Source organism: Lupinus angustifolius, chromosome LG09, assembly GCF_001865875.1.
Source record: "Lupinus angustifolius cultivar Tanjil chromosome LG09, LupAngTanjil_v1.0, whole genome shotgun sequence".
NCBI lineage: Eukaryota > Viridiplantae > Streptophyta > Magnoliopsida > Fabales > Fabaceae > Lupinus > Lupinus angustifolius.
The window spans coordinates 21388817-21414640 of record NC_032017.1 but is presented as its reverse complement, the minus strand read 5'-3'; the positions used below and the strand labels follow the sequence as shown (position 1 = coordinate 21414640).

Genomic DNA, 25824 nt, shown 5'->3' with positions numbered 1-25824 from the left:
CAGACATGAGGAAAAAAATGTATTATTAGAATATAAATGCCTAAAGAGAAAAATATGTATACATTGACAATGTACGAGTTTTTACACTATTATTTACAATTCATTTTCGATCCAATTATGTTTGACTTTTCAGAAAAAAGTAATTTAAATGAAGGGTAATACTCTAATTATATATAATTCTTTATAATGCTGTCGCTGCATCAATATTATACGTGCATCCTTAAATGGGTACTTTTAGATAAGAAAAAAACAACACAAGAATAGAACTGATATCTAAGAAGTGAGATGGCTTCGTTGTGTGCTTCCAAGTTTTTCCTGATTCCGGCGGCGGCGGCGGCGGCAGACAACAGAACCTCTTCATTCGCCGGATTTGGCTCGTTCTCCTTCACCGCCGCCACCAATTCCAAAAAGTCTTCGCCTTTGATTTGCTTAAGCATCTCCACTCATGCTAGTTTGTATCTACCATCACTTAATAATACTCTTTTACTTTTCTCTCCTTTATTCATTCTTGTTACATTGCAATGTTCCTTTCATTATCATTTGTAGGTATCAAGGAAGTTGTTCAAACTGAAAATGCCCCTGCTGCATTGGGTCCATATTCTCAAGCAATCAAATCCAACAACCTTCTTTTTGTGTCTGGTGTTCTTGGTCTTCTTCCTCAGGTTTGCATCAACTCCACTCTTTCAATATCAACATATATATGAGAAGCTATCCGTTTATACTCGAGTTAAGTTATGTTAGTTACACTCAATTTCAGCCATCCATTTTCTTAAATCCATCAATTTGAGTGTAATTACTGTAACTTAACTTGTTGTAAACGGATCCCTCCTCTCTATATATATATATACATATGGCTAGTGGTGTAAGATAGATCCTTAGTATGACAAAAGGTATAGGGTTCGATTCCTGTGGCCAATACTTGTTGGGAGGGACAACCACCAACCCGAAAGTATTAGTTATTTAGGTGATGGATACGTTGGTAATACCACAAAAAGATCATTTCACTTTGTATTTATATGTACAAAATGGATTATACTGCTAGATCATAGTCACATAATTTGCTCATATCCCTGCGTATCACGAACCAGTTCGTGAGAACCCATTCACGATTCTTCCGTGTTTTTGAAAGGCGGAAGACATGACTGAGAAGAAGTAGAAAACAGAGTTGCAAACCCTAATCTAATATGGGCTTTTTGTAATAGAGACATGGGGTTTATTTAACTTGTGATATAAAGTGGACCTTTTTTAGTTAGAAATGTGTGGAGTTAAAATATAAATAAGTTTTAAAAATTTAAAGTGTATTTACTAAAATCCAAAAAACATATCAATTAAGTATACTTCCGGCATACCATATATTTGATAGGGTAACATATCCGTACCCGTATCGATAAGAACCATGTATCATGTTACTAGAGCCAGCTTCATCTAACAATAATATGTTTTCTGCTCTCTATTGCAGACTGGGAAGTTCATCTCTGATAACGTTGAAGATCAAACAGAGCAGGTACAACAAGATAGAGCTTTTCACTTGCAACATTTCTTTTATGGAATATGCAGTTGGCTTTTCTGAACTCTTAGTTTTTGTGTGTATACTAATTTTGATTATTTATGTATGGCTTGATTTTCAAGCTCCTATAGTCATAGACACTGCTGATTAATATTTGATAGTGTTGAAGTGGGAAATTCATCCTCTACAAAATTAACAATAACTACTAGGAATGAGAAATTTCCAGTAAAAAATGATGGATTGTTTGAAATTTAGCTTTTCTAAGAGCTAGCATTGGCAACTTCCAACAAAACCATGGTGCATTAGTTTACGTAGCTGTTATTTTCCTCTTTGTGGTGCGTAGCATTGCGCAAGTGAAAGTGTATTACTTAATGTTTGCTTACATTTGATTTAATTACATATTGCAGCTTCTAAAAAATGTGGGAGAAATCCTCAAAGCTGGTGGTGCTAGCTACTCATCGGTTGTTAAAACAACGATTCTGTATGCATTCCTCTCACGTAGTTTGGATTGTGTCTACTTTTTCCAGCGATATCACTACCTTTAACCATTTATTTCGTGCAGGTTGGCTGACTTGAAGGACTTTAAGATAGTCAATGAGATCTATGCTAAATGTGAGTTCCTTAATAGTGATCTCGTATCTATTAAAAAAATATTTTGGCATCTATTTCATATTTCTGATTGCAAAATCCTCATAGGAACAAATTGTTATGTCGTACTAACGACCAATGAATTTAACTTCAGATGATAATTACTATCCGTGAGCTCTAAAAATTGGCCCTACTTCGATTATGAGCACAGAATGTGTTTGCATATCTTAAGTAATATGTTATGTCATCATATGTTATATAGTATATGCTATGTGTGGAAACTAGATTGATGAAAGAGAATACAACATTACCATGCTGATTTGTACCATATTGAAACAATGTGATTCTCCTACATTTGTTAATATTCTGTATTTTTTCATTAATCCTACTAGAAATTTCACCAATGACATTTCAAATGGTTTCAGATTTCCCTTCACCTGCCCCGGCTCGTGCAACATATCAAGTTGCTGCATTGCCAATGGATGCCAAGATTGAAATTGAGTGCATAGCAGCACTATAAGCATCATTTATTTAGTGTATACCTGAAATCCAGGTTAATAATGCAAGATGAAAGATACAGTGTTGTTGGAGTTTTACTTTTGGATGATTCAGGATGATTAATAATTCAGGATGATTCTCTTTTCATGACTATTACTGCTGTATCCTAATAGCAAAAATGTTCTGTCTGATTGATCTACACTGCATCTTAGGCTGAAATTCAAAGAAACTCTCCAACTATGGGATAATGTGCACAAAACCATCTAGACTTTGAAAAATCATTAACATATAACTCTTGGAGTGTAATGGATTGTGCATATTGACTTGAAGTTCTTCATTTTTGGTACAAATGTTTGTCTTCTTTAAATGTGCAATGAATTTGCCTCAGACCAGGGATTTTCCTTCACAAGTTGATTGACTGGAATCCATCATACCACAGTTTAGGGGTGAGCATGGGACGGGTCGGGACGGGTCATACTTGGTACCTATTCGGTCCTAAATATTGATCGGAGGGTCTAATTTTTGAACCTGAACCTAGATCGATGAGACCCGACCCTATTCGGACCCGATTACAATCGGGCCACCAGGCGAGTGGGTAGGGCCGGGTCATGCTCACCCCTATCACACTTTATGGATATGAAGATTCTTAGCAAAGTGAAGCCAAATGTGTTAGTCTCACAACTTAGCCATTAGAGTGGAGCTACCACCCAATGTTGTAATAAACTTTCTTCTTATAGCACTTCAATCAAAATCACCTCAAGCCACTCCCATTAACCCCTTATGACAGATTCACACGTTCTATATTTGTGCCATGAATTTAGTGAACATGGATTTGAAGACCACCAAACCTTCCAAGGAACAAACACTAATTATTAGGAATGGCTTATCTAAAATGAACCTGGTTAATCAAAGTTTATTCACATTGCTTAGTTAATAGTTAATGTATGTTCAGATTTTAACTCACTAAATAATGATACATCTTAAATTATGGTATCAACTATCAAGCTCAAGAAACATGCTTCACGCTAATTATTTGTGTGAGAAAATACATGTCCAAAGCATTATGAATAACATTATTAGTTAATGATAATAATTTTTTGGTATTACTAAGAGTATACTTCACCTAACTTTCAAGTATCCAACAAGTGTCGTTCATAGAAATCGAATCATTGACCTTTGAGTCATCATGTGATTTAATAGGACCTAATGATAATAATTTTTTTTTGGTTTCCCACATATATACTCGCAGTAAAAGCAATCCTATCCAAGGCGAAAATATTCCATAAGTATATAGAACTAACTCTCCTAGCATTTATTTTTTTCATTCACAATACTCCAAAGATAACTGATAATAATTTGAATGTGATAATAACATTTATCTTTTGGAAAACATTTTTATTAACGTAGCATCCCAAAAACTGTGACATGCACTGTTTTTCTTACAACAAAACGGATAAAACAAAAACTATTCCCAACCCAATAATACAGTGCAAGCAAAGTAAGAAAATGTCACTACCTCACCTCTTTTTATATTATGACCCACGTTTCTCTTACATAGGAAGAAAGAAAGGTATTTTTTGTTTTCAAAGCAATCCCCATAGATCTGCACATTTCATTGGACTAACCCTTTTTTTTTGGTTTTTTTTGAAGATACTAGTTATATTGTATTGTATTGTTTGTGTCTCTCTGCATATATATTGTGATTTTTTTGCATCTGGGGTTGCTTTGTCTTGCTGATTTGTGCTCCACCTTCTACAAATTTGTAATTTTTTCAATTTTGTATCATGTAGCTGCTTTATGCATCCCCCTCCCAGTTTATGCATGTAGCTAAAAATTTAGGCTTTTCTTTAAATTAATGTTGTTGAGTTCCACCAATAGAATTTGGACCTGATTGTATTTGTTTGTGGCCTATTTATAAATTCTAGGATATGTTTTTTGCCTCAATTCTTTACAATTATGTATGTGGGTAACAAGTTTTTTTAGGGGAACCTTGGGGTTACTCCATGTCATTGTTAGAGCTCATATACAATGTTGTTTATTAGAGATTATGTAACCAAAGATAGTCTTCGTGCAATGGTAGAGTTTTCGCCATATGACAAGTAGGTCATAAATTCAAGTCATGGAATCAGCCTCTCTTGCAACCGTCCGCCTCTTATTTATAGTCATCGACTCGCATATAGTGTGTCTGGTATTCCTGGACTCACATGTAGTGGGAGCTTTATAGTATCAAACTACTTCCTTTTTACGTAATCACATAACAACAAATCACCCAGGGCAGCTATTTAGTATTACTTTGATGCATTGCATTTTGTTCTTCTTTTATCAAAATGGATACCTCCTTTGTTGTCTCAATATCCGGTGCGTATTCTCATTAGCTTATAGCCGTACCTGGTGTAAAAACTTTACTTTCATCAATCTGTAGCCTTGAGGCTGTTGATTATGTTATGTATTAAGACTAATGCGAAATCTCATGTGCCTCTTTCTTTAATCATTTATTTTGGATTTTGAACAACAGTCGTGATTAATTTTCAGAGTAATAGCTATCTGCCATCTGCATCATGGAAGGAATTATCGTGAGACGAGTCATTCCCTCGGATAATAGTTGCCTCTTTAATGCAGTTGGGTAAGCAATGGAATACAGTTCCGTTTTTCATGCAATATTGGTGCATCGTAGCCATGGTTCCACTTGTAACTTTCTCTCTTCATTTTATTATGTTCCCTCATTTCAGATATGTTATGGATCATGATTCAAAAAAGGCTTCTGAGTTTAGACAGGTAATTTGCATGTATAATATTTTATTTGCTATAAATATTAAAAATGCATGTTATGACAATTTTATTCTAAGATTAAAAAACAGAGTGGGGGCGTTTATGTGATGCAACTAAACCTTCATTCCTGGCCCTTGAAATACTGTATCTTGACTACTTTGTTCTGATAATAATCAATAAACAAAGCTATTGTGCTATGCTGCATTTGCATTGTCTTGCATATCACTTTGTTTGTATCAATTTGAATTAGTTTCCAAAACAAAAAATGCCTGAAAATCTTGTTTTCGTCATTTTGGAACAATATCATAGACATCAATGTTTTGTCAATGAACATGATTTATAATAGAGCATTATAGCATCGTTTGATCCATGTAGCTGACCTCACGTACTGGGAGCTTGGTTGTTGCTGTTGTCATTTGTGGAACAAATATTCCTTTAACTCGTCATATAGTAATTTAGGTAAACTAGCAATTGGCTTTTGAATCATAAAATGGCTACAAGAAATGCAAATGCAGATGATGAGTGGAATAAGTATACACGAGTTTCTCATTGTTGCGATTGATTCTGATGAGTGGAATAAGTGTGCATGGGGTATATTGTTTTGCAAAAACTTCGCCTTGACGTACGATATAAGTGTGCCAAAATGTTTTCCCCCTCTCTGGTTGTTCTGAAATCCTGATGCGGAACTTGAGCAACTTCTTAGTTGGAACATCAATCCATCCAAAGTCCCTATAATATAATTCTCAAGAGCCATGCTATATATTTTTCATATGCAGAAGTCAAAGTTTGTCATTTGAGTAATATCAGTGGAGTGGTACCTTTATACCATTACCTTGCCTAATATCTTTACATGTTAAGCATGTCGTTGACATATTTTATTTGATGTATTTTAACATTTTGTGATGTTTGATTTGCTAAAGGTTATTGCTGCCACAGTAGCAAGTGATCCAGAGAAATATTCTGAAGCATTTTTGGGGAAGCCAAATGCAGAGTATTGTAATTGGATTCTTGACCCAGAGAAGTGGGGAGGTTGGTTAACTGATGTCTTCTTAATCATGGTTGTCATAATCATAAAAGTGCATGTTGGTAATTTTTGCATTGCAAGTCGGAATTTTTTGGTGTTCTAGTGTGTGCAAGGTTTGACTGTATAAAATAAGAAGAAATCATTTTCGTTTGGAACTTGGAAGCGTGATAAAACTTACATAAGTTTAGGTTTAGTTTGATTTTAATTTCTTGGCTTTTGCTTAACTTTAGTACCATAAATATGTTACAAACTATATATGAACCAAAAAATTATAATCCTGAAAGTTCAAAAGGCATATACATTAGCTTAAGGTTATGAACATCTTTGTTGAAGCATCTAGATACCCAGACTAGAACCTAATGGCACAGACAATCTTCTACAACATTTCATAGTTCTTAAAATTCCTTCAGATGTTTCTTCCCCCTTAACTAGACGGAGCTGAAAGCCCATGGACCATGCACTTTTGATCAAAATGTTATGGTTCCAGATTTTGTAGTTGATGAATTTAATAAAAGCGTCAAAGGATATTTCAAACTTTATTCGATACTTAGTAACAACTTTAGCAGTAGATCAGTATTAGTTTTCGTTGGATGGATATGCTAATGAAGATATATCCTTTGCATAGGTGCAATTGAACTTTCAATATTAGCAGACTATTGTGGACGTGAAGTTGCAGCGTATGATATCCAGACAACACGATGTGATTTGTATGGTCAGGTTAGCCATTTTGATGCATTCTATAAGCTCTGAAGTTGTCAACCTCATATAAATGAACTCTTCTTTTGCGGAAACTTTTGACAGGGAAAAAACTATTCTGAAAGAGTGATGCTGATTTATGATGGTCTCCACTACGACGCTTTAGCTGTATGTATTTTTTTACCCGAAATTACTTGCCATCCATTTTCTTTCATGCATTTTTTGAGTGGGGAAGGGAGGGGTAGGGAAGAGAACCTTAGAATCTAAATTGAACTGTATCTTCTCACGATCTCCTCAAAGTTACTTCATTGTGGCTTGAGAAGTAAATTGTGAGAATTGCTGATATGTAATTTATATATTATCTGCCACACATGGAGCACATAATAAATTAAGGTTTACATGTATTTTTCATTCATTTTTATGGGACCTAACTCGAGCTTGTCGGTCAGATGTCTCCCTTTGATGGGGCTCCTGAGGAGTTTGATCAAACCATATTTGCTGTACATAAAGACAGAACCATTGGACCTGTTGAGGGGCTTGCCCTTAATTTTGTGAAGGAGCAACAAAGGTAGTATTCAATTTTTATTGTTCCTTTATCTTCAAATGAAGCTTGAATATGTGGAAAGAGGTCGACATTAGCATATTTACACGATGACCGAAATATATAGATTCTTTGCTTTCTTTATGGCTGTTTTGCTGTGAATTTCCGTAGGATTTGGTCTTTTTCATCTAGAACCAGAGCAAATCAGTTAAGTTGGAGACTGAAAATCTGACAGACCTTTTACATTTTCTCGTAGCGTTTTTATGTTGTCAAACCGTACCGGTGAACTATTTATGCACATTTTAAAAGTGAATATGAATAGTTTGATTGTAATGTGTGTCTGCCAGTAGGAACACATATATTAACCCTGTGATAATAGGAATTGGAGTCATTTGAAACACCTTATTTCGATCTTCTATGATCCATGATCTTTTTAAATTTTCTTCTCAATTTATAATTTGAATATCATGTTGAGTGGCCTATCCTATTCGGCTAATTTGATTCGATGGAGAGATAAGCCAGTGGCTCTTTCTATTGTGCAAGCAAGATTGGTTGGATTAGCCCACACACTAAATTTATGGCTGCACTTTGTCAGGAAACGGAGTTACACCGACACCTCGAACTTTACTCTGCGCTGCGGGGTGTGCCAAATTGGAGTAATTGGTCAGAAGGTCATTCCTCATAACCCATTCATTGTTTTATGATATAGGTGCCATTTTAGTCATTAGCTGTTGTGATTCTGAGTACTTTGTGAATGAATATATATGTTCAGGAAGCAGTGGAGCATGCACAAGCAACTGGTCATGTTAACTTCCAAGAATATAGATGATGAATCATATACACTGCAAGATTCAAATTTACATGATTTCAATGAGCATGCATGCATGATTTGTGCAAAAGATAATTAGTTTGTGCATTACCATAAAGTCCTTTATCATTTTACTGAAAGTGATTAAAGTACATTATTTGTGACTGGAATTGTACAAGTTATGTTGTAATTTCAATAGTTTTGTAACAAGAAGCAAAAAATAGTGAAAGACATTAACAGGAACTGGCACATTGACCATGGTGTTAATCTTTAATTGAAATTTTTTCTTATCTTCACCATGTAGTTAAATAAAGAGAAAAAACTTGTGTGGAACATATTGCCACGAGGAACGAAACAACGCCACTAACACATTGTACCCGTTTCTGATCATAGTGTTATTTTGATTAATGAGTTCTTATTAGCCATATGATATATAATGTTGAAAACAAAAGTCATAAAAACATGAACTTGAAGATTAGAAAAAGAAAAAAAGAAGAAGAGAGAAAACAAAACATAATATTAGAGCAAACACACTGGTTGTCTTAACGGAATAGAAATGTTCTTACTATGTTATCCACTATGTCATTCTTATTTTCTGACTTTTGTTTTTAATTAAAAACAATTTACCAAAGGAAAGTGAGAAAATAGCTAGATGGTGCAAAAAAATGTAGATGCTGTGGGATCCAAATAAAAATGATATTTGTCAGAGTGAAAAAAAAATGTTATTATTTTATAGAAAGTTATAATAACTTATAAAATAATAAGTGACACCCAAAAATAAAAATATTATTACTGCGTTCCTGTGTGAAAACAAAACAGAAGCTTTCACTCTCACTTTAATAATTTAATTAAAAAATATAAAAATCCATATTATTATTATATAATGAAAATGAGATTGTGCTTTAAGTTTTGGATAAGTTTGTATGTGAGGGGTATTCTAGTCTTTTCGAGAAGTAAGGTTCCATGTTATTGTTTCTCACTGACTCATTCCTTTCTCATCTTCTCATTTTTCACTTTCACTTTGGTACGTTTCTTTTCTCTTCATTTCTCTTCACTTTATTACTATATATCTGTTTGTGTATGGATATTGATTCTAATTATTTGTTGAAGGGTTTAAGAACATGAGAATTTGCGGAACAGGTATATTTCATTTCCTTTTTTGTCTCTGCGATTATTGCAATATAGTTTAATACGTCTTCGAATATGCATCAGCGGCGATATAATTTTATTTGAATTTAGCACAATTTCTGATCCAATAGTTAGGTATATCATATATGATTATATCCATTTCTATCAATTGTATGTTGCAATAAGGTAAATCATACTTGTATGTGATTATGCACTTTATATTTTATACTTTTAGGCTCGCACACACGTGTATGGGAAACTATGTTGTATGAGATTGAGAAGAATGAATATGTGCGGTTAGGATTAGAGCATAAAGTGTGGTGAGTTTGTAGTTATTTTTAATCTCAATTCTATGTGAGATTTACTGGTCAGAACTCAGAAATCAGAATTTGCTCTTTCAAACCGTTCTTGTAAAGAATTAGGAAATTAGTTGCCGAACTTGATATGTACGTTTATACCATGCATATATGTTTGTGTTCCATCATTCCTGGGAGCTGCTTACACTATTAGGTGTTACTCTAATAAAAAGACTTAAAGCTCAATGTTTTGTCAATAAACATGATTTATAATAGAAAATTATGACGTCGTTCGACGTATGTAACCGACCATATCTAGTGGTATAAAGGCTTGGTTGTTGTTGTAATTTGTAACCATCTACTAAGCCTTTTGTAGCTTTTAACAAGTGTCAGTTGGTTAAATTTATTGCTCAGTTTTCTTGTCATCTCAATTTTGTGGCTGTCTTGTTTGCTTCGTTATGTACAAGGCCATTTTTAAATTCGTTATTTCTTCTAGAAAATGAATCTCATTTTACACAGACTTTTAACAGCAACCAGCAACTGTTACACCACCACATCCAATGTTCTAGTGTTCATTTCTTCTTCCCTTTCTGGTCCTGCCAAAACCAAGCTATTGCCATCACTTTCTAGATTTTCCGTCAAACGTTCTTGCTTCTTTGCCCAAACTCGTCCCCGTACTGCCATCAACAAGCCCTCCATGAACCTGTTGAATAGACTTGGGTTTGGTAGCGCAAGGACACCTGAAAACATCGATTCATCCATTCCTCAGGGACCAGATGATGACATACCAGCACCAGGCCAGCAGTTTGCCCAGTTTGGTGCCGGTTGCTTTTGGGGTGTCGAGTTGGTCTTCCAGAGGATCCCTGGGGTGAGCAAGACAGAGGTTGGTTACAGCCAGGGGTTGTTGCATAACCCAACCTATGAGGATGTGTGTTCGGGGACCTCAAGCCACTCGGAGGTTGTAAGGATCCAATATGATCCCAAAACATGTAGCTATGAGACTCTGCTTGATTTTTTCTGGGCTAAACATGATCCTACCACACTGAACCGCCAGGTATGCATAGAGTTTTTGCTTGTGTTATAAATGTTAAATTGAGTTGGTCTTGTTTATAAGTGATACCTGGCTCTTTTATTCTTTTGATTAAACTAGTCTGGACATTCCACTTTCATATGCTTCAAGTTTTCCTAATACGATTGAAGAAGTTTTTAAGAAGTTAGAAGCTAGTGATCTATCTAACTTGAAATAAGGAGGGAAAGATATCCATCTAACTTGTTAAAGTTGAAAGATTTAATTCATGATAAGCAGAAAAATGGAAATACAGATGGAGAAGAAGATGAGACTTAATATTAGGCCCTCATCCCTGATGAAAGGGAGAGACTTATATATCTTCTGCCGAACTTATTAATGTAAGGTTGAATTGGTTTAATATATTATTGGATCATATCATGTGTCTTTTCCTAATGTATAGTATTTTCCATTTACCATTACTCTATACAGAGTTAATTGCAAATGCTAATATTTGCTTTGTTTCATTCCAGGAATTAACTAGTTCCTATTTCTCGTATTGTTTTTTTTGGGGTTCCCACAGTAAAATAATTAATCTGTTGGGAAGCATAGGAATGTATATGTTGGACTAAGTGCGTTATAGGCCTCTAGAATGACTATAAGCATGTAGAAAACCATTTTGATATAGAATAATGAATAATCTATTTCCCTCAATCTTAATGCATCTAGAATTTGTGCTCTTATGTTCTACCCTTTCACTGTTGCCCCCTTTTGTTTCTGCAATTCTACCTTTCATTAAAATCCATGCATGTATGTTTGAATGGCGATGCAGCTGCACATGGATGCTTCATCGTATGGCTTAAGCGCGTAGTGACGACTTGTTTGGTATGTTGTGACAGGGTGGTGATGTAGGAACACAGTACAGATCTGGAATATACTACTACACACCTGAACAAGAGAAAGAAGCCAAGGAATCTTTGGAACAACAACAACAGAAACAGTTGAACAGGAAGATTGTTACAGAGATCCTTCCTGCCAAGAAGTTCTACCGAGCAGAAGAATACCATCAACAGTACCTTGAGAAAGGTGGTCGATTTGGTTTCAAGCAATCTGCTGCTAAAGGTTGCAATGATCCCATTCGATGCTATGGTTAGTTTTCATGTCAATTACCATCATGGATCATAATGACCGGTTCCTTGGATGTTGAAAATTGATACTTTTGTAAGTATATATATATATACTAACAATGCTTATGGACACTTATATTTGAATGCCGATACAGAGTTTGCATACCCATGGATGGGATAGTATCTTTACAAATGTAAGAGAATAAAGTATATTGTGGTATAAGGAAATTAATTATCTCTCTCGGTCAGTAAAATTATGATATATGTCCTATTTAATCATTTTTTATAAAAATATTTTTAAAACTAAACAAAATAATACACATATTATACTTTTATTAGCTGGAGGAGATAAATTATCTCCTGATATAAGGAAATAATTCATTCTCTTTCTTTAAATTGACTTTCTTATGGACTCTCATGTTTACTGAAAATGTAATAACACACTAATACAAACAAGTTTTTATGAGAAAAAAATGAATATAGGGAAAGTGGGAGAAGATATATATATGTTACACTTTTATTATATTTCTTCATGTTGTCTCTTTAAAATAAGTCTTAATTTCTGCAAAAAAAGGCCAACTCCACATGGAGAGAAATTTGTAACACGTCAAATTTGATAGTAAGTACATTTTATGGTATTTGATGTTATCATTTGAGATTAATTTAATTAGAATTAAAATATTAATGTGTTGTCAAGATTTTATTGATTGTCTTTATACGTCTCTATGCAAGTCTCTCTCCCCCACATGGGTGCACGTTTAAATTTGGATAACACATTTCCTATGTGGCATCTCATCCGTTTGCCACGTGGATGTTCCCCCTCGGATGCTTTCTTTGGCTGGATACAGACAAATACATAGGACACATTCTGCCATGATGGAATTATGGAACAAGCAGCGCGTGATTACACTCAGTTTGGCGCCTTACGTTGAAGAAGTTTTGATTTTATTAAGGAAAAAATAATATGAATGGATTGGAAATGAAAATATTAAATATAATAATAACCTGTAAAGTAAACCTTTATATACAAAGAAGATTCATATTAAAATTATAAACAAAATGCTAAGAATAAATTGAAAGAAGCACCCCATACACCCACCAATGAAAGGGACTCAAACCAAGAGAAACTTACATGAAAAATGTAAGCACATACAAATAACTAATAAAATTTTAACAACATAGTACAAGTTTAATTCTAAATAAGATTTAGTTATAATTGATAACATAAATATGACATATTGTATATATTTTTATACAAATTTTCCTCTCTGAACCAATATTCCTCAATATCACTTACCCTATTGTTTTTGTTATTGCCATATATCATCGTGCTTTAATATTGTTGTTCACACTATCATCACCATCCCATTCTAGACAACACAAATAACATATTCTCATGATTACCAGTATATCTTTATTGGCACCATTATTATTGTTGCCACCATCACTTCCATCCAACAAAATTATATATGATTTTATCATTTACTTATGACTTTTGTTATTATATACACAAAATAACTATGATAAAAGTTTAACATACTCATGCTATATATCGGTGTTAATATTTGGAGAATTTATGGGAAAATCCCACAAGCATTAATTAACACGAGAAATATAAAGGAGGTTTAAAGTTATATAAAAAGAAAGTAATTTATAGAGTGATAAAACACTTGTTTATAAAAATTATTTCATGTTCTCAAATACACTCAAGTTACCCTTGATGGTTCAAGTAATACATACTTAATTCTTTCTAAGTAAGTTTAAGTCTTGTGAATAGAAAAAATACATGTGATATTCCCGACTCGGAAAAGGCTGCTTCGGGTACGAGCAGACACATTGACAAAAAAGCACTCAAAGTTTGAGAGCATTTCCAATTGTAGTAAAAGATACGTATCTCTCTGTATTGTGTAAGGTACGTATTTGTAGTTTAGTATACGAATGAAATGAAATTGTGTCGTTGTTCCTCTCTTTATCAAACAAAATCGTTGAATATCTCACACTCGCTTTAGACAATGAAGTTTCCCTATAACTCACTCCACGCGCCATCTCACTCAGATCTTCACAATCCTAAACCCAAAACCCCTTCCACGACCCGTTTCAACAGATTCGGGGCTCCGACTCGTAAACGAACCGGACCCGGAACCCCTCTCTTCAACTGGAAGATCAATGACCAAGACAAAACAACCTCCTCTTCTTTCTCAGCCACCAAGAAGAACCGGAGTCAAGTTCCTGTGTCGGCACGGAGGCTCGCCGCCGGTATATGGCGGTTGCATATGCCGGAGATGGAAATGAGTGGTTACCGGAGGAGTGAGGATCGGTTGGGACTTCAGGTAAAACTTTGAGTTCGGTTTTTTTGTTGTAGCTTGTTTTGCATCATGCATTTGCTGTTTCTGATTTTAGATTTTGGTTTTGTAGCTTAAGTAGTTTATTGTATTATTTAGGTTTTAAATTTTCTGCTGATTTTTGTTTTACTTGATTTTTAAGTGTCTATGATTGATTTGAAACTGTTGAAGTGTGAGATAATGAGATTTGATCCTTATCATCATTGTTATTCCTTTCAGTCTGGGTCTTGAGATTTATGGATTCTGCTTTCTATGAAAACTGAAAATGAAACTATCATTTCAAGCCTGCAATTTTTGATTTAGTTTGCTCATAAACCTAATTATTTTGTTCTCTGTCATGATTGGGGAAATGAGTTGACTAGGGTTTGTCCGTGTAGATATTTTTTTGAGTTTATAATAACACTGTAGATAGCCAAAAACAAGTATGATATACAACAACAACCAAGCTTGTAGCCCACCTAGCGGGATGATAAAGGCTTGATTGTTGTTGTTGTATATGATGTTTGATTTTGGATATCTACAGTGTTAATATTGGTGTTGCTAACTTGTATTCTTTGAAGCTTGTTTACGAGGAACTTGTGACTTTATTTGAATCTTCTGATTTGTGTTACTTATGGATGATATTCTGTTGTCTATGTATTCCTGTTGAATAACAAATGGTTTTCATCGATACATGCTATATTGTTGTGCCATTTTTTGTTCACATGGTTTGCATCAATATAAGATATTGGTAGTTTGTTTGTTGGCATTATTATCAATTTGATACGTTTCTATTTTTAGCTTATTACTTGTGTGGCTCATCTGCAGCACGGTTCTGATCTGAAGCATATATCTCAAAGTCTGCCTTCCATCTCTGGGACAAAGAGTGGTCACTTCTGTGAGGTATGGTGTTTATCATCCCTTCAATATAATCATTAGAAGTGTAACAGCCATTCATAATTGATTTCATTGATTGAAGGCTGTATACGCAACTCAAGTTGGAATTGCACCCTTAGCTGTGCAAATGTCTGTTTCAATCTTATATGTATATGCTTTATGTGAAAGGATGCTATTTCCTTAAGATATGACAACAAACCGTAATCATAGCAAGGTTGCCATGCATGAATGTAGAGAATTTTTTAGAATGGCTTGGATTGAACATTTTCGCATGTTTCATGTAAACCTACTTGGCTAAAGTAGCATTTAAAATATCAGCCATAGGATGAATTGTTTATAACTGAGGAAAGAGTTTAAAATTGTCCTGCTTTTAATTGCTAAAAATGAAATAATAAACAATTGAAGTGCTAATTCTTGACTAATTTTATGTTCTTCAGCCTGAGCAACCTTTCCAGTTTTCCAACACTCAAATGGAAGGTGCAACAAAGTGGGATCCTTTATGTTTTAAAACTTCAGACGAGGCGCAACATATTTACAGCCACGTGAAACTGGTTGACCAGAAGGTACATGCTGTATCTGTTGTATCTACTCTTGAAGCTGAACTGGAGCAGGCACGTGCACAAATTCAGGAGCTTGAGACTGAACACCGCTCCTCCAAAAAGAAACTTGAGCATTTCTTGAAAAAGGTAAGTGAGGAAAGGGCCCAGTGGCGAAGAAGAGAGCACGAGAAAATTCATGCATACATTGATGACATTAAATCAGAATTAAACCGAGAAAGGAAAAGTCACCAAAGGATTGAAATTTTGAATTCGAGGTTGGTTAATGAGTTGGCAGATGTCAAACTATCAGCAAAGCGCTACATGCAGGATTACGATAAGGAAAGGAAGGCCAGAGAATTGATTGAGGAAGTGTGTGATGAGCTTGCCAAGGAAATTGGAGAAGACAAGGCTGAAGTTGAAGCATTGAAGAGGGAATCTTTCAAATTTAGGGAAGAAGTGGAAGGGGAGAGAAGGATGTTACAGATGGCTGAAGTATGGCGTGAAGAACGTGTTCAAATGAAGTTGATAGATGCAAAAGTTGCTCTTGAAGAGAAGTATTCACAGATGAATAAACTTGTAGCAGATTTGGAAACTTTTCTCAACTCAAGAGGTCTGAATCCAAACTCGAAGGAGATGAGAGAAGCACAGTCACTTCAACAAGCTGCCGCTGCAATGAGCATTCAAGACATCACGGGATTTTCATACGAGCCCCCTAATTCAGATGATATTTTTTCCATTTTTGAAGATGCAAATTTTGGTGATCCTGATAAGAGGGATATAGAGCCATGTAATTCTCACAGTCCTGCTAGTCATGCCTCTAAGATTCACAGGGTGAGTCCTGAAGCCAATGTAGTAAGTAAGGATGACATGCAGAGACATCCTGATCTATTTATGGATGACAATGGTGATATAGAAGGAGATGAAAGTGGATGGGAAACGGTGAGCCATGCTGAGGATCAGGGTTCAAGCTATTCACCAGAAGGGAGTGCTCAATCTTTGAGCAAGAAACACCGAGATAGTAATGTCTCGAGGAGGAGTGTGCAGGAATGGGAACAAAATGCAGGCGAGGAAACTCCAATAACCGAAACTAGTGAAGTCTGCTCTATACCAACTAAGCAATCGAAGAAGGTGTCATCCATAGTGAGGCTTTGGAGATCAGGCCTAAACTACGGGGATAATTACAAGATAATTGCTGTGGAGGGAATGAATGGGAGGCTTTCAAATGGAAGGTTATCTAATGTGGGAATCATGTCTCCTGATCACGGATCAGGTAAAGGAGGACTAAGTCCTGAAGACTTTCTATACCAGTTGAGCTCTCCTGAGTCAGGAAATCCACATTCGCAACGAGGCATGAAAGGATGCATTCCTCGCGGTCCACAGAAGAATAGTTTGAAATCCAAACTTTTCGAGGCTAGGATGGAAAGCCAGAAGGTTCAGTTGCGGCATGTTCTTAAACAGAAGTATTAGATGTGAGCATATTCTTCATATATAGCTCACCTGTGTACAAAGATGCTGCTTATGGTACTGTGCAAAAGTAATGAAGTGCCATGAATAAATGCACATTTTCTGCCTCAAATTAGTTCGCGCTTCAATTCTTCATTATCATTCATATTTTAAGCATTGAGCAGATAATCTTATAGTTTCCTCTGTGACAAATAATCATGTAGGGAAATAGGTTGCTTTGTAATCTGTAATAACAACCCTTGCTTGCTTCATTATGTAGGGGTCTTAGAGAATTTTTTTGAGTAAGCATGTGGCTTGTGTTGTATCAATGTTAAAATAGGTCGTCATAAATTATAATATTATCGTCATAATCATCTTTTCCTCATCTTTTCCTGATTTTTAATTTAAATACGTTTTTTCAACCGATCATAATCACTGACACATGAAGTTATTATGAGACAACATATGTGCTCCCCACCCATTTCCACCATCACATCAATATTATCATCATCAATGTGAATCAAGTATTGCTTATTTAGAATAAAACTATATTTTGCTCTATCATATTTTATATTTATTCTATCATCATTTGAGAATAAGGATTTGTATAAAAAACAAGTTTATTAATTTTTTCATGTATTATTTAATTTTCTATACAAAGTTTTTTTAATCTCCTTAAACTCTAACCATTTTTTTTTAAAAAGGAAAATAGTGGGAGAAGGTAGAACTTATAAATGGCAAGTTTTAATTTGTTTTCAGAAAAAGAAAAAAACACAAAAGAGGGGAACGTGATAGAATCTGAAGCTATCATCGTCTATCACAACACAATATTTTGGTATTTGATTCTTGAATTTCATTTCCCTCCCTTTTTCAAATCTCTCTATCTCTCTTTTCCATGGCGGACTTCACAGCTCCATCGTTTTCTCTAGGGTTTGATCTCGATCTCGATCTCGATTCTCACCATTCCCCTCCTCTTTCTCCTTCTCCCCATCCCAACCATGTTTCTCATCGCTTCCTCAAGCGCCTCCGCCGTGGTCCTCCGCATTTGTCCTTTGATGCTGACGATGACATTGAAGAGTTTTCCTCTCAGGATGATGATGATGATGATGTTGTTGTTGCTCAAGGAGGTACCGTTTCTCACAATCTCATATTCTTCCACTTCTTACCTTTAATACAATTGAGATTTAGTATGAATGTAATTCACTTAATTACGCTTGCCACCCTTCCTCGTTTGAAAATTAGACCTTGAATCTTGTGTTATCATTATAGTTATGTGTTGAAAGTTTCTGTTGACGTTACACTCACACCTTCTAGGAGGTTTATGTAGTATTGAACAAAGGGGGATGTTGAGTTTGTAATTTTCGCAAAAATGATGGCATGTTTGGTTTTTATTATTTATTGGGGAAACTGTTTTTTTAACTCCACTCAAGAGCTTTCCTAGTAAGATTTTCATTATAAATTGTTTTCAATTCAATTTTTTTTATACAAACACTGTTGGTGAGTTGGATAGTGTTGACTATAGATTTTGATGTAGTAGAACTATAAAATAATTACTTCTAGGTTCTAGTCAAGGTATTTTGCATACATGAACCAAACTTCACAGTGTTAAAGATTATTGTTTCACTGGTTAACTGAAAATTCAGGATTTGAAACCTGTCTCATTAGTTCAAACAAATATATAGTGTTAAAGTGCGTCATCTGGATGAGGATATAGTTATAATCAAGTTTCCTGAACATTTAATCTTTCAGTCATTGTACTGTGATAGAAGTGATTGATTTTGATTCTAAAGTACATTTTAATGTGATATGCACATGCACATTGGTCAGCGCGGAATCATTCTGTGTGTAGCAGCTCAAAAGTTTCATTGAAGGTTTGTGGAGTTTTAACTCCTCATTTGTCGAGCAACTGTAGTGAGAGAAAACGGAAGCAAGCTTCAGATATTCCCGTTTCTGTTAAGATGGAGACAGGTCAGAGCGGGTTGATGTTTCCAAAGTTAACAACTACTCCTCTTCGAAGGTTTCAATTGATTGATTCTGATTCGGATGACCCAGCAGGCGGAGATGCTAGCGCTGCTCAGAGAATTCACCCCCACTCAAAGGCTACAACATGTAACAAAAGCAAAACTGTGAATTCCTTTGTACAAAGTGGTTCTTCTAAGATGGAGACGGGACCGAGTGGGTTACTGTTTCCAAAGTTAGCAAGTAGTCCTCTTCGAAAGTTTCAATTGATTGATTCCGATTCTGATGATCTAGTAGATGAAGATGTTAGTGCTACCCATAAAATTGACCCCTGCTCAAAGTATGCAGCATGTAACCAAAGCAAACCTGTGAATTCCTTTGAAAAGAGTAGAAAAATGTCATTTGATATGAACCAAGATCAGGATCTATGGAAAGATTTTTCTCCGGTGAAGGCATTTTCCGTTCCAACGCCTGCCTTCAATGAGATATATGAAGAATACTTTCGCTCTTCCAAGGACAAAGAAGTGGAGAAATCAGTGATTGATATATCAGAAAGTCACAATGGAAGATATTTTGGGGCTAACTCTAGTTGCCAAAGGGATCAACAACTATGGGAGTCAGCTGGCCCCCTTCCTCCTGCTCATTGTTATTTTTTCCATGAGGATCCAAAAATTCAGCAATTAGTTCGCAGGCGCCTGTGTAATTTTTCTCCGCTAGGTGTCAGCAGCGTGAATCATCAACATAATGTCTCACTTATAGATTACATGTAAATATTTTCTTCTCCCGCAATTTTTATCTTTTGGTAATAATTTGAAAAGGAAACTTTCTGCAAGTTATATTATTTTTTATTTTGCATTTTGATTTCAGGGGACAATTTGGCAGCACAAGTTCCTCTAAAAAGCAGGAAGCTAGGAAAGGTTATGTTAGCAGCTCAATAAGGGGGGGAAACAAATCGATAAATTTGACTGTTGATGAAACCTTTGAAGCTTCTGGACGGTGGGTAGATCCAAAGTTTAATTCCCCATTAAGCAAAGGAGAATCTTCTAGAAAGAAAACCACAAGAAGAAACAGCACTAAGAGCAATGTGTCAAAAGGTAAAAATAAAAAAGACAAGTCAACCTCTTCAAATGTTCCTCGTACTTCTACAAACTGGGTGGAACCCAAAAGCTGCGCCAATATGCCAAAGGATGCAGGCCAAAGGCGTGTTCAAGCAAGTGGTCAATCTTCTGGTCATTGGTATACATCAGATGGAAGAAGGGTATGTCTGGTCAATGGTATTACCTGGTTGAATTTATTTTCTTTTCTGATGCTGCTTGGTGCTGTTAATATAAGTTACGTGAACAGTCAGGACAGATTTGTTATATAATTTAAAACTGAAATGCAACATCACTCATAAGTGTTATATAGATGCAGTGAAATATAATTTTCATATTACATATCACAATGTCCAAAATGTACCTTGATGGTTTAGTTCAACAATTTACTCTCTGAATCTTTGTTTTAGTTATCTTGAACCCCTTGTTAGATCATATTTTGGCATATCACTCTTATTCTTTATCCTCCCACTGCAGGTTTATGTCAGCAAAAGCGGGCAAGAGTTGACTGGCGGAACTGCTTATAGACAATATCGGAAGGTACATCTACTTGCAGTCTTACATGCTAATATGATGTTTTATTGTCCCTTTGGATGGATATGGCACTGAATGCCTTTGATGCTTTCAGGAGAGTGGAGCAGGAGTCAAGAAATCAAAAGCAAAAACAAGTGCGAAGAAGACAAATTCCAAGAAGAGAAACTAAGCATTTGATGGCAAGGCTTTTATTCCCTGCCTGGTCCTCAAATCCTCATCCTGTAAATTACTTGTAGTTTTATCATATTCTTAGCATTACCTTACAAGTTACATTGTGTTCAATTTTTCATAAACTTATGGGATCATGTTTCGGATGGGGGCAAGAAAGGTAGCAGTGTAGCATGCAACATGGTGTGCGAGTGTTTGGCTGGGCACTTTTTTACTGCCATTTTAATGCAACGCAATCATTGCAAGTATATTGTCTTGAGCTGATCCCAGTGATTCTGTGAAGTACTGAGTACTGATATATCTATGTCTTACTACCATCAAACTGCAGCTTGAAATATTGGTTCACCTTTTCTTCACACCCCACAATTCCACAATGGTGCTTTCATTTACTGATTTTCTTTTTTTATTCAACATTTGGTTCTAAATGCAATAGCTTTGCCCTTGTGATCCTCATTTGAAAAGAAATGGCTACATAGGGAGCTTGCTATTCAGATGATGTATCTTTAAGGTTTGTTTGCTAGTTTAGTTTTAGAAATGACAAATGGAAAAAATAAACCTTCAAAGTTATGTTACAAGTATATTTCATGTTTCGAGTATTCTTTTTTCTTCATTCTCCTCTAAGAAGAAAGTAAATGAAGCTTGCAGAGTAAACTTAGAATACTGACATGATTATAAGACATGTGCACAAATGTGCACAAATGTTGTTATTTATCCTTTACAAATCATTATATCCTTTCTAAGATTGTTATATAAGAAAAGGATTACCGACATTACATTCATATACTACTACTAACACAATATAAAGATATACCTTTGTAAAGCTGAGTAGGCGGTGAACATCATTTGCTTGATCAAACACACCTCTAAACTGTAATCACTTAAGTTGCATATTCATGACACCATCATAAGGAATAATAAATAGAACATGACACCATCATAAATATAGATAAACGTGTTAGTTATAGCAGATGAATAATGTTATACATGTTTGAAGAGGAAAACAGCACGGGTAATCATCTACCGTTGATTTATATAACTTTTGTTTGAGAGACAATGATGATTTTTAAATCAATGATAAATAATTTATTGATAGTATAAAAAATACTTACACTTTTAGTATATACATATTAAATTCAAATCATAAGAGTTTAAAATAAACATACGTATGTATTATACCATATCTATATTACTTATTATTTTATTTATAAAAACCTCATATCGTTTGACACTGAAAACAGGCAGTGCAGGAATCCTTGAACCTCTCGCAACAAACACATGACGACTAATCCTTAAACCCCAAGGTCGAGAGTTCAATTCTCGTGAGCGACCGAACAACTACGAATTTCAAAAGGATTAATTCCTTACTAAAAAGGTGATGTATATAAGAAATTACATTATTACCCCTTACTCCAAAATCCCTAGTTTCTTCACTCTCCCTAATATCTTAATCTCTGTAACGAGTGGGATTTGTTGAGCGTCCACTTCCACTACGAGCGAGGTATCAACTACGCCATTCTCTTCATCTCTTTCAACTTTCACTTCCATTACTAATTCTGCAACCAATCTTTATATCTTATCACAAACTCACTATTTTCACTGAAACTTTATCTCTACTGAAAACTTTCATCTTCTAACTTTCACCAGTAATATAGAAAACCCGCGTGTACCCGTTGTATCCGCATCGAAATTCTGTAATTGAGTTCACTCCAGATGTTTTATCTGAGTAGAATTGAGCACACATTGCCATTGCCTCCTTCTCTTCTTACTCTTCCCATTCGAGAAGCTATGCAGATGGAAATTGAGAAGCTTTTCTTGGACAAGGTTTTCTTTTCCTATACCATTTTCACTTTCCTATGTTACCCATATTTCTCTACTTTATTTATGTCTTTTCATTTACTAGCATTGATTTTGGGTTTCTGTTAGTATATCAGGTTATTGCAAACTTGGGTCTTTGCATATCTCTATATGATATTAGATCCATTGAGGGCGGGTATATCTTCCCTGGTGATGGTGCTCCAACCTATACGGTATGAATTCGTCACTTCGTTTTGATATTTTCGCCGTAGCATTGAACTTAGGGGTTTGTCCGCGAGTTGATTTTTAAGGAGGAAGGAAGTGAAGGCTTGAGAGTCATCTCACAAGTGTATTTCATGGCTCTGAAGCCTATCCGTTGCCTTTATTGCCCTCTAATAATCAACTCGCAAACTGACCCTAATGTTCTACATGATGCGTTCTTGGAGTTGAATGTGGGCTTTTAAGATTATGTAATATTTTTAACTCTATCATGAGTTAGAAAGATCCCATGTTCAAGACTAAATCTTTAAATTTTGATTTCTGTACACATAAATGTTGATGTTAAAAGCAAACTGTTGTTGTTTGATGACAGAAATGATGTTCATATTTGGTTATGATATTTCTGGCAGGTGGTGTTTAATTTGGTTATGTTTCGTCCATTTGTGGGGGAGGTTATTGCTGCAAAACTTCTTGCATCTAATGCTGATGGCTTACGCTGTATGTCTTATATTTTCTGCTGCTTCCTCAATTGTATTTTTTACTTAACATGGATAATTTAGTTCCATATAAATTCAGTATTTTGTGGTATCTATTATTTCTTGATTATTGCTGGATAAGAATCATAAATTCAGTATCGGTTTTCATATATTGTCACATGCAGCATAATGCTTCTTTAAGATTTTTGTCCAGAAAAAAAGTCTAGGTAAGGGGAGTTGGTTAATGTTGTTTTTGTAGTACAAGATAGTTACTTGAAAGTTGTTTGTGGGCTGCTCCTGTTGACCCGTTCCTGATGCAGGTCAAATATTAATTCATCTTGGTTCACACAAAATATTAAGTTTCTTTCAGGCTTTTACTCCATAAAGCATCCGCTTTTCATTGTGTATTTTCTGATGAGAGGTGGCTTTATTGTTCTGATACTCTAGGAAAATAAGGTTGTGATTAGTGTTTGGCCCTGTTGGAATATGAGAATTCCAACCTTGATAGGAGGCAATGTTCATGTTTTTGGGGTGAATAGAGTCAATGTTAAGTTAATTAGACATGAAACTATGTTAAAACAAGATAAGACAATGATGTTACCCTGCATGTTGACTTGTGTAACATCATCCAATGTTTTCATTTCTCTGTTGTGATACTAACAGCAGCCTATTATTTGCGTTGTGTAACACCATCCAATGTTTGCATCCTCTAAATAATTAACTGATTGTCAAATGCTGAGATGTTTCTTGATAGCCACTGCTTAGTAAGTTTGAGTTTATGGTTGGCAGTGTCCCTTGGATTCTTCGACGACATATATGTTCCTGCACATCTCATGCCCATCCCAAATCACTTTGAGGCTGATCCAATAAATAGGTGATGGTGCCTCTATTTACTTTTACTTTTCACTAATAGTCATCATATCAATTACATAATGCATCCTTTCTTATGTATTTCAATTTTCAACACTACTTTATATGCAGTTATGAAAATGACAGCAAGAAAGGCACATGGTTTTGGGATTATGAGGGGGAACATTTTCCAATTGAGGATAGTGAAGCTGAGGTTAGACTCCTTTGCCTTTTTGTTAATTGTATGCTTGGGAAACAAAGATATGCTAAATTTTGGTAGCCAATATGACAGATCAGATTCCGAGTTCAAAGTGTGAGTTACCCTCCGGTTCCAGTGGAGCAACCAAAAGAATCAAAGCCATTTGCCCCCATGTTGGTTACTGTAAGTATTTGTTATTCACTATTCTTTTCCTCTACCTTCTACACTCCCATAGTTATGCATTTGCGTGAATACTTTAAATCACGTGAGATATATGGCTTTTTGAATAGTACATACCAAAAGTATTTCATTATCAATATTTGAGGAAGAGGATTTTTGTTAATATTTGAAATTTGGTGCTAGGGGTTTATATTGATTTTTTTGTTTATCATTGTTGTTTTTAGGATAAGTAATTTATTAATTTTTCTAATTAGAATTTTGATTTAATCAAACTTCTTACTTTTCATGTTTATATTTTATATTGGATGGTGTATTTAATTTGTCATTTTAATAATTTAATTTAGATGGCTTTCATGGCTTAACATTTGTTACAATATATGTTGTTTTTGTTGGTTGATAAAAAAACGGATAATGATTTGTTGAGATCTTGTAAACATTTTTTTAATTATTTATTCACCTAGGATTGTAAAGACTTATTTTTGCCTTATTTTCTTTTTCTCTGCCATAACATTCTTCATTATAGTTACTTTTTATTTTCCATCACATCTCAAATGAATGAAAATATTATTAGTTTCAACATAAGCAATCTTTTGCCCCTCTTGATTCAATTAAACCAACCATGTTTGAACTTCTTGGCATATACGAAGTATACTATGAAGATAGGTTATTATCCTTACAAACAAGCCTCATTGAAGTAAAATGGTTGTTGCTATGATTATACATAATTCGAAAAGTGACTTATCTTGGTGTCTATTTTATAGGCATCATTGTTAAACCATGAAGGTTTGGGTCCTGTTTCTTGGTGGGTTTGAGGGAGAAGAGGTTGTGGAGGAGCAAGCCTGATTTCTGAACATGCTTTGAATAGTATTTAATGGAATCATTGTGGCATTGCCTTCATTTTTATTTATTTCTCCTAAGTCCTGAGTACTTAACCTTGCATAAGAGGAAAGAATAGGTATATTTATATATATTTGATACATGAATATATCTTTGGTATCCAAATTATCTTTTTCTTGGCTTCTGACACTTTGGTTAGTTGTCAAATGTTGTAGTTATTGGTGATACGGACTTCAGAAATTAATTGTTAGTTAAGCATTAAATAATAAATAATTTGATCTAGACATCAAGTGTAAGATTACTTGAGTTGTGATCTAAATAAGGTCA

The 25824-nt window shown here is 34.9% G+C and overlaps 6 protein-coding genes across 20 annotated transcripts; all 6 read left to right on the top strand.

The window, feature by feature from the left end:
• LOC109356858 (reactive Intermediate Deaminase A, chloroplastic-like) lies at nucleotides 240-2746 on the top strand. The gene is made up of 6 exons (XM_019600448.1): nucleotides 240-451; nucleotides 547-662; nucleotides 1460-1504; nucleotides 1915-1988; nucleotides 2070-2119; nucleotides 2521-2746. The coding sequence occupies exons 1-6, from the start codon at nucleotides 286-288 to the stop codon at nucleotides 2613-2615; spliced, it is 546 nt and encodes a 181-aa protein (XP_019455993.1). The 5' UTR covers nucleotides 240-285; the 3' UTR covers nucleotides 2616-2746.
• Nucleotides 2007-25645, top strand: LOC109356857 (DNA-directed RNA polymerase III subunit RPC8-like). Of its 3 annotated transcripts, XM_019600446.1 has the most exons (9): nucleotides 2007-2021; nucleotides 15604-15610; nucleotides 22636-22764; nucleotides 22875-22970; nucleotides 23367-23454; nucleotides 24222-24306; nucleotides 24414-24495; nucleotides 24574-24663; nucleotides 25422-25645. In XM_019600446.1, exons 3-9 carry the CDS (start codon nucleotides 22654-22656, stop codon nucleotides 25470-25472), a joined length of 603 nt encoding a protein of 200 aa, XP_019455991.1. In that variant the 5' UTR covers nucleotides 2007-2021; nucleotides 15604-15610; nucleotides 22636-22653; the 3' UTR covers nucleotides 25473-25645. The 3 variants fall into 3 exon arrangements, with proteins under 3 accessions (XP_019455991.1, XP_019455992.1, XP_019455990.1); XM_019600447.1 differs by lacking the exons at nucleotides 2007-2021; nucleotides 15604-15610 and having other exon boundaries at nucleotides 22601-22764; nucleotides 24579-24663; XM_019600445.1 differs by lacking the exons at nucleotides 2007-2021; nucleotides 15604-15610 and having other exon boundaries at nucleotides 22602-22764.
• On the top strand, nucleotides 4035-8705 carry LOC109356856 (ubiquitin thioesterase OTU1). Of its 7 annotated transcripts, XM_019600438.1 has the most exons (10): nucleotides 4251-4355; nucleotides 5126-5216; nucleotides 5323-5368; nucleotides 6283-6391; nucleotides 7012-7103; nucleotides 7188-7250; nucleotides 7532-7650; nucleotides 8219-8294; nucleotides 8396-8497; nucleotides 8532-8705. In XM_019600438.1, the coding sequence occupies exons 2-9, from the start codon at nucleotides 5152-5154 to the stop codon at nucleotides 8450-8452; spliced, it is 627 nt and encodes a 208-aa protein (XP_019455983.1). In that variant the 5' UTR covers nucleotides 4251-4355; nucleotides 5126-5151; the 3' UTR covers nucleotides 8453-8497; nucleotides 8532-8705. The 7 variants fall into 7 exon arrangements, with proteins under 7 accessions (XP_019455987.1, XP_019455988.1, XP_019455989.1 ...); XM_019600442.1 differs by lacking the exon at nucleotides 4251-4355 and adding an exon at nucleotides 4035-4163 and having other exon boundaries at nucleotides 5109-5216; nucleotides 8396-8705; XM_019600443.1 differs by lacking the exon at nucleotides 4251-4355 and adding an exon at nucleotides 4059-4163 and having other exon boundaries at nucleotides 8396-8705.
• Nucleotides 9355-12055, top strand: LOC109356854 (peptide methionine sulfoxide reductase A1-like). 2 transcript variants are annotated; one of them, XM_019600436.1, is made up of 4 exons: nucleotides 9355-9455; nucleotides 9542-9571; nucleotides 10386-10909; nucleotides 11761-12055. In XM_019600436.1, exons 1-4 carry the CDS (start codon nucleotides 9395-9397, stop codon nucleotides 12013-12015), a joined length of 870 nt encoding a protein of 289 aa, XP_019455981.1. In that variant the 5' UTR covers nucleotides 9355-9394; the 3' UTR covers nucleotides 12016-12055. The 2 variants fall into 2 exon arrangements, with proteins under 2 accessions (XP_019455981.1, XP_019455980.1); XM_019600435.1 differs by having other exon boundaries at nucleotides 9380-9455; nucleotides 9550-9571; nucleotides 10375-10909.
• On the top strand, nucleotides 13912-17494 carry LOC109356850. 2 transcript variants are annotated; one of them, XM_019600426.1, is made up of 4 exons: nucleotides 13912-14318; nucleotides 15138-15212; nucleotides 15644-17238; nucleotides 17352-17494. In XM_019600426.1, exons 1-3 carry the CDS (start codon nucleotides 14001-14003, stop codon nucleotides 17210-17212), a joined length of 1962 nt encoding a protein of 653 aa, XP_019455971.1. In that variant the 5' UTR covers nucleotides 13912-14000; the 3' UTR covers nucleotides 17213-17238; nucleotides 17352-17494. The 2 variants fall into 2 exon arrangements, with proteins under 2 accessions (XP_019455971.1, XP_019455970.1); XM_019600425.1 differs by having other exon boundaries at nucleotides 15644-17494.
• LOC109356851 lies at nucleotides 17964-21188 on the top strand. 5 transcript variants are annotated; one of them, XM_019600432.1, is made up of 6 exons: nucleotides 17964-18315; nucleotides 18998-19913; nucleotides 20015-20055; nucleotides 20143-20405; nucleotides 20719-20781; nucleotides 20870-21188. In XM_019600432.1, exons 1-6 carry the CDS (start codon nucleotides 18084-18086, stop codon nucleotides 20942-20944), a joined length of 1590 nt encoding a protein of 529 aa, XP_019455977.1. In that variant the 5' UTR covers nucleotides 17964-18083; the 3' UTR covers nucleotides 20945-21188. The 5 variants fall into 5 exon arrangements, with proteins under 5 accessions (XP_019455977.1, XP_019455974.1, XP_019455976.1 ...); XM_019600429.1 differs by having other exon boundaries at nucleotides 17964-18311; nucleotides 18997-19913; nucleotides 20015-20405; XM_019600431.1 differs by having other exon boundaries at nucleotides 19019-19913; nucleotides 20015-20405.